Source organism: Hyla sarda, chromosome 5, assembly GCF_029499605.1.
Source record: "Hyla sarda isolate aHylSar1 chromosome 5, aHylSar1.hap1, whole genome shotgun sequence".
Lineage (NCBI taxonomy): Eukaryota > Metazoa > Chordata > Amphibia > Anura > Hylidae > Hyla > Hyla sarda.
The window spans coordinates 216,390,573-216,404,854 of record NC_079193.1 but is presented as its reverse complement, the minus strand read 5'-3'; the positions used below and the strand labels follow the sequence as shown (position 1 = coordinate 216,404,854).

Genomic DNA, 14,282 nt, shown 5'->3' with positions numbered 1-14,282 from the left:
GTGAAAGGCCAGCCAAAAGTACACACTGGCTGGTGTTGTACATAAATACTGTTTCAAGCGTACTGGAGTGCATTGTCCTCCCCTCCTAAGTGTATACCACATATGTACATCTAAGTGGTGTACCATTTTTTTCCTGTTAAAGTCTTAAGGTCCTAGTTACTGTGAAAGGCCAGCCAAAAGTACACACCAGCTGGCGCTGTACACAAATACTGTTTTAAGCGTAGTGGAGCATATTGTACTCCCCTCATATACGCACTAAGTATGTCAGGCAGAGAAGTGCCTGGACATACACAGTGGAGTGGCAGAGGTCTAAATTCATCAGGCAGAGGTCGCAGCAGACTAGCGGTGAGTGGGAGCAGGAGTCGCAGCGAGAGGCCTGATCTCCCGGTATCAGCTAGCGGTCATGTCTCGACCAGCAACTAATCTGCCATCGTCAATTGGTTAACATGGTCATCCACTTCATCACAAGTGACATCTGACACCCTCAGTCAAGAGTCGGTGGGTTCCTCAGACACAAGTCAGCATGGCCCGTGAGCAGTCCCTGTCCTCCCATTGCCTCTGTCAGAAGTATCTTATGCTGTGGGTTCAGCTCCACTATTTAGTGAGGATGATCTAATAGAGGACAGTCAGCAGCTACTGAACAGCCAAGAAGGGGAGGAGACATCTGCCGCTTCCTCCACTAAGTGGGCAAGTAGTGATGAGCAGAGTGGCGTGGGAGGTGGTGTTGCGAGCGTTCAGGCTCCTGAAGAAGACACTGTTAAGGAACCCGAGGACATCAGTGACGTGCAGACACAACTCGATGATGATGAAACCGATTGCACTTGGGAGCCGGGTGCAGAAGGGGCTTCATCATCATCATCAGGAGAAGAGGGTTGCAGGTTGCCCATGAGGCAGCAGCTGAGCCAGCAAGGTGATAGCATGGTTGGCAGTCAGCATGGTGGCAGAAGTGGAAAGTCTGGAGCCAAATGTCCCCAGGGTAGATCACCTGCTTCGCGGCAGCCTACCTTCCCGTGAGGTAGTGAAACAGGGGTTCCTGGAGTCGGCGGCAGGAGCAGTCAATCAGTGTGGACTGTTGGTGGGAAAATGAGCTACTCGGCGTGTGGCAGTTTTTTATCAAGCATCTGAAGGAGGTTAATATGGCCACATGCAAGATGTGTTGGCAGAAGGTGAAGCGTGGCCAGGGTCCCAATGTTGGCACCACAGCCCTGCGTCAACATATGCAGCATCACAATAAAGCAGCCTGGGAGAACTGTGGCTCCGATGTGGTGGTCCAGTCTGCTGCATCACCCAGTGGCACGTCGCACCCTGTTTCAGCCAGCCAAGGCTCCACCAACTCAGCCGAAGGAGCTGTGTATCAAACCCATCTTCTGTAGCTCCAGATTCTCCTGCTCCTCCTACTTCCAGTGAGTCATTCCACCAGAAATTCATCGGTGAAGTCATGTCCAAGAGACCACAGTACATGCCCACTCATCCATTCAACCATGGTGAAAGACAACGGGAAGAACATCTTGTCTGCGCTGCGACAAGGAAGCCTGAGACACGCGCTCTGCACGGTGCACGTGTTCAATCTGGTTGTCAAGCGGTTCCTGAAGTGTTCACCCCATCTGCAAGACATCCGAACAATGGGAAGGAAACTTTGCATGCACTTCAGCCACTCGTGCACCGCAAAGCACCTCCTCCTTGAGCTGCAGTGTCAGAATGGTATACCCCCAACATAGTCTGATTTGCGACGTTTCCACACGTTGGAATTTCACCCTCCATATGTTGGACAGACTACACGAACAGAGAAAAGCCATCACCGATTTCTTTATGATCCAAGCAGATAGGGGGACTCCCCTGTGTAACTTCAATGTCAACCAGTGGCAGCTCATATGTGACACCTGCCGTTTGCTCAGGCCCTTTGAGGAAGGCACATTGTTAGTAAATTGCCAGGATTACGGGATGAACAACGTCATTCCACTGCTTAATCTACTACAACACGAGTTGGAAACGATGGTTGCTCAGGGCACTGGAGACGTGGCACCTACATCTCATGGCCACATGAGCCCTGTGGGGGCTGAAATAGAGGAGGAGGAGGGGGAAGGGCACAGTGGAGCACAGTTTACATTTCGCGAGATGGGCGGTTTTTGACAGGAGAGGAGGAGCAGGAGCAGCTAGAGGGTTATGAGGAAGGAGAGACAGAGGACCCAGACACACCGTGGCAGTATGCAGTTGAAATGGGGGCAGGGAGTCTCTCCGAGTCACTTGCACAAATGGCACGATGCATGCTCATTTGCTTGCATACTGATCCCCGAATTGTCACCATTCGGCAGCAAGATGACTTCTGGCTCTCCACCTTATTGGACCCACGCTACCGGTACAAAATGGGGGCCTTTTTTACACCCACTGAGAGGGAGGACAAACTGACCTACTACAGAGACCTCCTACGTAGTCAGTTGGCCAATGCCTATCTGCGCCATCATCCATCCTCTCGCAGGTCTTACTCGGGGGGCCCTCTGCGCTCACCTTCCACTGCCATGGCTGCTGGGGAGGGGTGGCAGGCTGCTGGGGAGGGGTGGCAGGAGCAGTACCAGCTCCATCAGCAGCAGCCTGAGTCTACAGTCGCTGATGAGTAGCTTTCTTCACCCGCATACTGAAGCAACTCATCAGCAGCAGGTAGACCTGGAGCAGGACCTGAACCAGCAGGTGGTGGCATACCTTGACATGACCATTCCAACACACCTTGAAGATCCGCTGGACTTCTCAGCAGCCAAACTTGATTTGTGGCCGCAACTAGCAGAGTTTGCCCTGGAAAAGCTGTCCTGCCCGACCAGCAGTGTGCCAACAGAGTGGGTGTTTAGTGCGGAGGGGGCCATAGTAACCCCAAGGAGAACTCGTCTGTCCACGAAAAATGTGGAGAGACGGACCTTTGTGAAGATGAATCAGGCTTGGATCAGCTAGGATTTCCACGCACCATGCCTGATGCATCAGAGTAGATTGAGCATGGTGCCACACCAACACTTTACAAATATGGATAGTGCAAAACATGTTTAAAGGGGTACTCCGGTAAAAACCTTTTTTCTTTTAAATCAACTGGTGGCAGAAAGTTAAACATATTTGTAAATTACTTCTATTAAAAAATCTTAAGCCTTCCAGTACTTATTAGCTGCTGAATGCTACAGAGGAAATTCCTTTCTTTTTGGAACACTGATGACATCAGGAGCACAGTGCTCTCTGCTGACATCTCTGTCCATTTTAGCAACCGTGCATAGCAGCTGTATGCTAAGGGCAGCATGGTGGCTCAGTGGTTAGCACTGCTGCCTTGCAGTGCTGGGGACTTGGGTTCAAATCCCACTAAGGACAACAATAAATAAAGCATTATTATTATAATGTCAGCAGAGAGAACTGTGCTCGTGATGTCATCAGAGAGCAATCCAAAAAGAAAATAATTTCCTCTGTAGTATTCAGCAGCTGATAAGTACTGGAAGGATTACGATTTTTTAATAGAAGTAATTTACAAACATAAAGAGAAAGAATAAGTGCAGCTCACAATTGATACACTAATCCGAGGTTAAATTGGGTAGGCAAAAGGAAAAAGAAAGGGTCAATATTCAAGTACCCTGAAACGCGTCTAGGAAGCAGATGCCATCTATATGTGCGGCTTTTCACTTGGCAGTTGCAGTTTCAATTAAATATACCTTGCAGAGGATCTATGCGGCCAACATCTACGGCTCCTATTCCATCTCCACTCCGGTGAGGCCGTTGTTCCAGCAGAGCTCCCAGTGACGTCACACGCCAACTCCACGAGGCCGACTACTGGAGTGCATCAGAGAACCGGCAAACAGCTTTTGTCCCAGATCGGATACTAACGTGGAATGCCTAACATCGGATACCGGTGAGCGCATAACTTCTACTCTTAAAGCGCTTTTATAATCCTGTGCATACAGTCGGGCAGCCTAAATAACGGGTCCGGTGCAGTTCGGACCAGCTGCTATTATCACCGGCAATATCTCTAGTCAGCGCCTGCCAGCGCAGACAAATATCGGCATTTTAGTCCACAGACTTTCTATTACATCTTACTCTGCTGGAACTTTCAATATCTCTGCCTTCAGTGAATACTGTAATCCTGATACACTTTCATATCAGAAGGACAATATTGCAACATTGTTCCATAACAACTGCCATTCATATTAATTGCTATTCATCTTTATTCAAAGAACATTTTTGTGATCTATTACACTCACACCCTTACAGGGAACCATTTATTGCTAGATATCTTTATATGTTATCTGCTATATGAACGCACATTAGCGGCATCAGGAATTATTTTAGTGTACTATATTTTATTGTTTGATCCCCCCCATAGGGCCCTGTGAGGGGATCATCTTAATATAATTTTTATAATTGATGTGATATTATAATAAATATTACTGTTAATTGAAGCACGGTCTGTTCCATTCATTATAAATATTAATATTATATACACTCTCCTTGAGGTTTTGGGTAAATATTTTTGCTACTAATTTACAAATATGTTTAACTTTCTGCCACCAGTTGATTTAAAAGAAAAAAGGTTTTCACCGGAGTATCCCTTTAAAGGTGCTGCTCCCCAGTTACAGACATTCCTCCACATCAGACCACAAGTAAGTATTGAGGATCTGCATTACATAAAACTTAACTTTTAATAATATGCTTAAGATAAAATATATGGACCCAAACATTTTTTTTTTAAACAAACAAAAGGAAAGGTGTGCAAAAAACACCATGTGCCACCTACACCACCAAGTATGGTCAATTGTAACCGGTGGGGGTAAAACTTCCCCTGTAAGGCCCTTCTCTTGCATTATTAATTCCCTTCTTGGCAAGTCCCACACAGGAACTTCTCCCTATTTCCCCCTACAAACAATGCCATTTCCCAGGGTTTTTAGGTGGAAATAGAGAGTTTCCTGTGTGGGGCCGCCCTTTTTAGGGTGAGTAACAATTTCCAAGAAATGAATTAATAGGGTGAGAGTAGGGCCTTACAGGGGAAGCTTTTACCCCCACCTGCTCCAATGGACAATACGTTGTTCCCTTCCACCTTTTCGAGGAAAGTGTTACTCGTCTTAAAAAGTGCAGCCCCACACAGGAACCTATCCCTATTTCCACCTAAAGACCCTGGAAAATGGTAGTGTTTGTAGGTGGAAATAGGGAGGGGTTCTTGTGTGGAGCCGCCCTTTTTAGGGCGAGTAACATTTGCCAAGAAGGGAATTAATAATGCGAGAGTAGGGCCTTACAAGGGAAGTTTTTACCCCCACAGGTACCATACGTTGTTCCCTTCCATCTTTTAGAGGTCTTTGCATCACATCAATACTTTGTGGTGTAGGTGGCACATGCTGTTTTTTGCACACCTTTACTTGTTTGATTTAAAAAAAAAAGTTTTGGGTCCATATATTTTATTCTAAGCATATTATTAAAAGTTATATTTTACGCAATGCATATCCTCAATACTTATTTGTGCACTCTATTACTTTTACAAAAGAGACAGTTTTCTTCTGCCTACTTGCCTCAGCTACTATTCTGATCCTGCCACCCGCCTGATGCCACACATCTGATGCCAAGTTCTCCTTTTTTCACCCACCTTCGTCACCGGGTACTGTGTCATTCAGCTACTATATGGTCTCCTCATGCTTCCGCCACCTGCAGGCTGTGTCATTCAGCCACTATAAGGTCTCCTCATGCTGCCGCCACCTCCATGCTTTGTCATTCAGCCACTATATGGTCTCCTCATACTGCCGCCACCTCTAGGCTGTGTCATTCTGCCACAATTTGGTCTCTACTGGCTCATGTCAGTTTTTATAGCTTTTCGATCAAAATAAATTCATATCAAACAAAAATTTTTCTAAAAATTCTGCTAATAGGACAAATGAAATTTTTTACAAAATTCGATAATCGCTAGTCCTCATATGTTTGGAATTACCACAAGAATCCAAATAAACCGGTTGGAGCGAGAAAATTAAACCATAACTGATTAAAATGAAACATTAAAAGTTTGATACGCAGTTTCGCAGTACCAGCCATGCTTACTTACACGTGCATGGCTTGATATCTATCGACAAGCATTTGATACTGGCAGGATCTACCCAGTAGCCCTCCCGGGTCAGGCCTGCACCACTGAGAGGGAGTACAAATTGACACACTACTCTAAAATTGTGCCGCTCTGCGGCCTACATAGGCTGCTGCCACCTCCAGACTGTGTAATTGTGCCGCCCTATGGTCTTGTCATGCTGCTGCCACCTCTAGGCTCTGTCATTGTGCCGCCATGTGATCTCCTTGTTATATTGATCTTGTAGTTTGACAGTATGTTTTTCAAAGTAAACGCTTCAGGCACCCGGGACACTCAGTCATAAGCTTCGGACCGCCAGCTCGATTTTAAGATACAACTAGGAGCTTTTCCATAGTTTACACTGCAGCAATTATACACTATTGGAGCTGGAATTACCGGGGCTGTTGGCACCAGACTTGCTTTCCAATGGGTCTTCAAAAAAGGATTTAAAGTTTGCTCATTCCAATGATCAGGCTCTGTCATTATGCTGCTGTGCGGCAGTGATTCTAATTGCGACGCTTGTGATCTGCATGTCGTAATGAATAACAGTATTATTTCACTAACACAGCACACTCCCTATGCGTGTTACGACAGGGCAAAGTGTTGAAACTGAATAAAATTGTAACCTTATGTAAAAATTTTTTTTTACAGATTAAACTTTTTATGAACATAATACATTGTGAATATGTGAAAGAATACATGACCTTACCTTTTCACCAGTACTGCCATCTATACCAGTACTTCCGATCTTGCCAATATATCCCTGAAACAAAATGTTTATTAAGAATATATATATATATATATATATATATATATGTTCATTTGCTGATAATTTTATTCCAACTACATGACAAATTCAATAAAATACACATTTATATAATGCAACAAAAGGTTAAAGGGGTTATCTCATCTCACATGATGACCTCCCCCTGCTACTGCTGTCCAGCCCACACTCAAAGGATTCCAGTGTATTGGCTGGAGTCAGAGGATGGTGATTTGCTTTTGTGTCTGACATCTCCCAAGCTTGCACTCAGGAGCTTTGACCAAGGAGTGACGTCCCAACTGCTTCTATAGAGATGCTGGTGGACAGGAACCATGACCACCAGCTGTCAACAAGAGCAGAGATAAGAGGCAATATCTACAGAGACAGACAACGATTGCTAATTGAACCGAATTGCAAACTTGTTTATGCTGTCATTCTGTACACAGAGACATGATTAAGGTGACGGGAATACCCCTTTAACACCTTAACCACCAAAAAATTATGAAGACAATAAAAAGTGTTGTTATTTTTTGATACTGCTGCCACTATTTGCTTTTGTGGTCCCTCACAATGCATGAAGAATAATCTTCGTAACAAATATTTAATTTTTTTTCTGTTTTGAATACAGTTTTGTCTCAACTTACTCACCTGATCTCCTTTCTCCCCAAGTTCTCCTTGTGGCCCTGTAAGTCCTGGTTCACCCTATAACATGTAAAAGTCATTAGTCTAGTCTACATGTTAATTATTTTATTTTATAACATTCCTGAAGATTCATATTTTCATTAAACAGAAACCGTGACAGCAGTGCTGGATTCTTAATGTGGGTCCATTAGATTCTCTTGAAGGGTCTGCCACTTTGATCAAAAGAATAGCACAGCAGGCTCACTCCAATGCCTAAATGATAGCAATAAGTATTACTATTGTATAAGTTGCAAGATTTATTGCAGTCCAGTTTATGACACCATGTCAAATTTATATATTACATGTGCAATAATGGTCTATATTACTGTTTATGGCAATGAGAGAGGCCTTCCTGGCAATTCATCATTATTGGTGGAAACTTATTAAAAGTGTCCCTGTCATGTCAAAGATATAAGTCAAAAGTTTGGATTGGTCAGGATCTAGGTGTTCAGACTGATCGCTAGAATGAAAATGATGAAGTGCTTGGCTAACAGCTTCTCTCTCTGTCTGTCTTACTCATCACTTCACAAGACAGAATCTATAGTAAGTCCATAGAGCCAGTCTTGTGCAGAGAGCAGCAAGACAAGACGAGAAGCGCTTAGCTGAGTGCTTCTTCTAGAGATTATTGGGATCTGACCAATCTCTTTTTTGACATGTCAAAAGTTTTTTTTTTTAAAGGAAATCTGTCAGCTCTATATCATGCCTAGAGTTCAAGTGTCAGGGAGACAATGCTGAGCTGCTGGATGCATGCCTTCTCTCTCCTCCACCCCTCCCTGCCTTTACTGATCTATTGATGTACAGTGCTTGACTTCCAGAAATGAGCAATGCAAATCAGTCAGTCAATGCAAGGAGGGGTGGGGGAGGGAGTTCAAGTGTCAGGGAGACAATGCTGAGCTGCTGGATGCATGGCTTCTCTCTCCTCCACCCCTCCCTGCCTTTACTGATCTATTGATGTACAGTGCTTGACTTCCAGAAATGAGCAATGCAAATCAGTCAGTCAATGCAAGGATAATGATATTGGTCATTTTAAGTGATTTGGTATTGATTTATGCAATGTAGTTCCAAAGTAGATTTGAATATCCAAGAACTTTGTAACTTCTGCATACTGGGATTCACTATCTCCTTTTTTTGAGTTTCATATTTCAGTGAAGGTAAAATTTATGATAAAGGAAGTGCCATACAGAGGAAGTTTGTGTCAGAGATGTATTCATCCACTCATACATTCATTCATCCATACCAAAACACATGTCAGGCATCTATCCCATTATGTATGTACAGAAAAACATGGCAGACCAACTAGATAAAGTAAGCAAAACATGCCACTCCAGCCAAGCACATTTCTACCTTCTGCTAAATACCAGTGTTGCTCGCGAATATTCGCAATTCGAATATTATTCGCGAATATCGCATATTCGCGAATTCGCGAATTTCGCGAATATAGCGCTATATATTCGTAATTACGAATATTCGTTTTTTTTTTTTTTATTATTATTTTTTTCTTCACAGTACACATCACAGTGATCACCCCTCTCTGCTTCCAGCTTGTGTGGTGTAAAAAAGGCTGTAATACTACTGTGAGACTGGCGCGCGAAAATTCGCATATACGGAAATTAGCATATGCTAATTTTCGCATATGCGAATTTCCGAGTATGCTAATTTTCTATATGTTAATTTTCGCATACGCGAATTTACGCATATGCGAAAATAAAACGAGAATATAACGAATATGCGAATATTCGCGAATATATGACGAATATTCGTCCATATATTCGCGAATATTCGCGAATTCGAATATGGCCTATGCCGCTCAACACTACTAAATACCAGTATGCAGTACAGCATCATCACATATAACATATTATTCACATTTTATCTGCTCTTGGATGCACTGTTCCAGCGGAATTTGTTCAATGTATTCTTCTGCCTGTGCATCTAACTATGTGTTATATAAAATTTAGTCATTTATAACAAAGACCAGTTACAGAAATACAGTGGTCCCTAAAGTAACAATATTGTATCTTAACACCAAAACTATATAGAAAACCATTAATTCTGCTGCCTACAAAATATCATCCCAAAATAAAAATTAAAAGAGATTAACCTCTTAAAGACACAGACAATTTTCATTTTTTGCATTTTTATTTTTTCCTTGTCTTCTAAGAGCATAACTGTAAACATTTTCCATTTACAGAGCCTTATGATGGCTTGTTTTTTTTTTTTTGCATGCTCAATTGTACTTTGTAAGGACACCTTAAGTTTTACCATGAAATGTACTGCAAAAAAGAAAGAAAAATGATCTGTGAGTTGAACAAAAAAAAAAAGTGTGGGGTTCTTTTTTAACGCTGTTTACTATGTGGTAAATCTGACATGTTTTCTCTATTTCCAGATTGGTACTATTACAATGAAACGTTATTTGTATGGTTTATGTCATGTTTTGCTACTTTAGAAAAATGAAACACTGTAGCTGTATGAGAAGTTTTTATTGGTACCATTTTGGCATTTATCTGACTTTTTGATTCTTCAATTTTATACCAGTGTTAATGTTAAAAATATTTTAATCTGAGATCAATGTAACTTGAGGGACCACTGAACCAGCCTTTTTATTAATTTCCCTCATAGTTAAACTAGTGTTGCTTTTTTCAAGCGTATTATCTTTGCAACTTGGGTCAGTTCTTACCTTCTGTCCAGGTATGCCTTGTATACCCTTTTCTCCAAGAACACCAACAAAACCCTACAACAAGAAAAAAAACACCAAACTAAAACCTCAGAAACATGAATCTATGTGACTTTTGATATCACTGCATTGGCATGGACTAGTACCACAGAATGAGAGCAGAAAGATCATACCTCTGGGCTGCCCTCATAGCAACACTACAAATTGTAGTGGTGGTGGAAGGTGCTGCAGTGTTTTCCCATTCAAGTTAAAGAGTACAACAATTTCAAATATCAGCAGATGTACACAATGAAGAGGCCACGAGCACTACTGTACCTTATAATATTCGGTTGGCAGAGGTGCAAGGAGTTGGATCATTGCATATGTAAACCTAAATACCATTCATTTCTAGAGACTGGGTGACCCCTTTTAGTTTATATTTTATGCTGTCCAGTATGAATATCTTGTGGGTTATTTTGAAAAGTCCTAATTTTTTTAATGTGATAGATGAAATCCCAAAACATATATATCTTTCTGCAAACCTTTGATACTGTAAATAAGAAAATAACAGCATAAATCTTGTAGACAAAGCCTTTTTACGTTGGCAATCTACATAATATAGGGAAGAGAATGTGCCGTACAAAAATGAAAGACATTTCTGGAGATTTATCAGAATTAACTGTAGTAGAAAAAAAACTAAGGACTACTATAAAAAATGCTTCATCACTTTTCTTCTTCGTATAAAATATAAACAATAATTTTCAGTAAGAACAACTCAGGACTTACGATTTCTCCTTGAAACCCAGAGGGGCCTTCAGAACCATCTGGGCCAGGGTCTCCCTGTTTAAAGAATGTAAACAGAAGTGAATTGAATGAGTTTAATATCATATACATATCCAATAATAGCCATTTGTAGGTCAAGATTTGTCAAGTTGCACTTGTCACCTTGAAGAGGAGATGCTAGCTCTTTCGACATGTCTGTTTTAATAACTACTTGCATTCTCGGGGAAGTAACAATGTCGGTTCACATTTTACTAAATGTAAAAGTAACATCCAGTTGTATGTTATGTTTAAGCTGTGTTTTCTGGAAAACTACCAGTCCAGAAGTGGATTCATGAGGAAGGAGAAGTATAAGTCCTTCCCTTTTATTTCCCATTCCTTTTGAATCCACTTCTGCCTTTTTCCCACAAAAACTGCCAAGTGGAAACACATCCTTACTCATACATTTCCATGAGGAATAACACAGGAATGTCACAATGCTTAGTTCTGAGAAAAAGTACTCCAGAATTGATATGTATTGCAAATAATATTCAAGTGGAGACATAAGAAATATATTTCTATTTCATTTTATTCTAAGAATTATACAGTTAGACTTTGTACGTCTACCATTTAATGTTACAAAACAAAAGTCAGCAGAAATAGTTAGGAGAATTGTTTTAGTATTTGCAATATTTTTATTTTTTTTAGGCAATCATCTTATGAAAATCTTGGCTGCATGGTGCCTCTACAAGGGCCTGTTACTGTTCAGAGAGCAATCTTTATGTAGCACCATACAGATATGCCTCCTATTGAAGAGCCTAGAAACTAAGGGAAGTAGATGCCTTGAGGTCTAAGATATAACAAAAGGAGAGTCTATACTTTTCCACAAAAAAACATAAACCTCTTGAAATGATTTGACTTAGAAGTATGAAAGCTCAGCTATGTTTCATATGTGTTCAAAGATTACATACTGGCCTTCGAATACGTACCCTGGGCCCTGTATCACCTCCTCTTCCTTGTGCTCCTTTAGATCCTTTATATCCCTATAAATAGCATACAGATATGTGATCAAATATCTTCATGAGTACATATGACAAAGGTATTACAAATCTACGAGTCTTTGGTGTCCATACATCTGGGTATCCTTGCTAACATTGTATATTATTGCTGCTCACATTTATGATCAGTAGCAAAACACATAATGGTGCAAACATCACTATGAAAAAATTCTAAATGAATGATTGATGCAATATTAACAGTTATATTACAATATTAATATTCAGGTATAAAGTATAATTTACATACAAGTATAATTTAATGTCATTGTATACATCTACCACAATAGTGCACCCATATTCCTGTATTGTATTCTAATTGTTACACATCCACACCGTTTATCTGGTGTAGGATTCTATTGTGGCACTTGTAGTCCGCTGCAGGCATCCTCCATTGTATGCATTTTTATGCTGGGGATCACCCTTAGCAACGGACTACAAGGGCAGGATCTGCTCCCCCAGTATAAATGCACAACCGCATTTGGGGTTGAGCACCTCCAGCCATTTGAGACCACGTTTCTTGTTGTTTGTTTAAATTTTATACTTGGAGGTGTGTAAACTCCAAAATTAATGTGCCTTGAATATCTTCAAGGCAGCATTAAGGTAGCACCTGTGAGGCCAGGCACCCATATTAGCCAACTCAGGTGGGGCTTGCAGCTTGCCTCCCTCCTCCCATTGCATGTGTGCTCAGTCACGCTGGAGGGTATCTGGGAGGAAGTTGTGAGTCAACCGAATGCTGCCGTAATTGCCCACTGGCCCGTTTTGCTTATCAAGCACAGGTAGGATTAGCGTTAGGTCTCGCACCAATTTGAGAAACCTTGGCATTGGTGTGCGGGCTCTGGTGTGTCCTTCATACAAGGATATACTGGTGAATGTCTCAATTTTAACATCAGTGTTGAGGGATAGCCAATGTCATTGTATACATCTACCACAGTAGTGCACCCATATTCCTGTATTGTAATCAAGTATAATTTACGTAAAAATGTATTGACATAAAATCTAAAATACATGGACTTGTAGTATTAGTATAGTAGGTGAGACTCTTAGGCTATTTCACATACCTATAATTATGTATAATTATATAGAAGGATACATATAGTACATAAAAAACAGTGCCTGAGAAAAAAATTAGGTGCTGAATGATCAATCCTGTAAAAATGGAAGCCATGACGCTAAAATCCCAAAGGACTAGACATTTTGAGAGGCTCAGTCCCTGGTGGTGTATAGCCAGCTTTAAATTCCTGCTTGTACTTTTTGTCAAGCCTTCCACATCAGACCTGGTAACATTATACGCTTTCATTATTTATTTTACTTACCTTTTTATATACTCATTAACATAAATAAGTCAAGAAACAGTTGCTTCTCTCAGTCCAATGATGTGCCTCTGCAAAAAGTCTGTCAACTGGGCAAAATGTCTTTGAGTGCTTCACAGAGGCACATCTAGCAGTCAAAGATCTCTAACCAAGAAGTACACTACCCAAAAGTAGGCTTTGAGAGGCTTTTTATAGGCCACTGGGGGAAGCACTTTAATACTCTCTTCTGGCAAGACCCAGGGACTAAGCAGATCACGCCTGTAACATTTACATAATTGCATTCATGAGGCATAACTGTATGCCTTGTTTTGCAGCAATCCAATATTTCTATCTTGGTGCATAATATTTTTTGTCAGTGAGTACATATAGTACTTAAAATGGTTGTTTAAAACAACTTTAAAAGTGCTCTATGTGGGATAAAAAAACAAAACAAAAAAAAAACCTTACCTAATGCATAACCACTGGCGTTCCCATTCCAATCATTTTGTCTCACACACAGGGAATGCGCACATTTATCTAATCACAGTGATTGGTTGAGTGGGCATTTCCTATGTGTTGAGAGGAAAGCAGGAATCACCCAGTAGCAGGGAATAGTACCCATCAGAACATCACTGACAGAGGATTGGCAGCACATTTTTTTTTTTTACATTTTTTTTATTTTTCATCCCACCATCTGACATCAGAAGTAAATGGTTTCTGCTACATATGTTTGACTGCAAGCCCCTCAACTATCTTCAACTACTGTGTGTGTTTTTATGGGTATACATATATTATATAAACACTGTATAATCAAATCAATTTCTTCTTCATTCTACTGTTACCATAGTAAGGACTGAAGAAATCTACCAGATTACCCTTGTGAGAAACTACAGGGCAACTACATTTACCCCCAGCTACATCAGCTTACTTGTCTGCCATAAGCTCCTACATAGCCTGCTGGTCCTTGTTTGCCCTTTTCACCCTATAAAATAAAAAGCACACATTTAGCTTGATCTGT

The 14,282-nt window shown here is 41.2% G+C and overlaps 1 protein-coding gene across 1 annotated transcript in view; it reads right to left on the bottom strand.

Annotated features, from left to right (window-relative positions):
- Window positions 1–14,282, bottom strand: part of LOC130273792 (collagen alpha-1(IX) chain-like) — a 111,284-nt gene that overhangs the window by 63,087 nt on the left and 33,915 nt on the right. The window contains exons 8-13 of the mRNA XM_056521121.1: window positions 14,193–14,246; window positions 11,907–11,960; window positions 10,945–10,998; window positions 10,183–10,236; window positions 7,473–7,526; window positions 6,771–6,824 (exon numbers count right to left, since the gene is read on the bottom strand). Of these exons, the coding sequence (XP_056377096.1) occupies window positions 6,771–6,824; window positions 7,473–7,526; window positions 10,183–10,236; window positions 10,945–10,998; window positions 11,907–11,960; window positions 14,193–14,246 (324 nt within the window). The remainder of the gene's footprint in view (window positions 1–6,770; window positions 6,825–7,472; window positions 7,527–10,182; window positions 10,237–10,944; window positions 10,999–11,906; window positions 11,961–14,192; window positions 14,247–14,282) is intronic.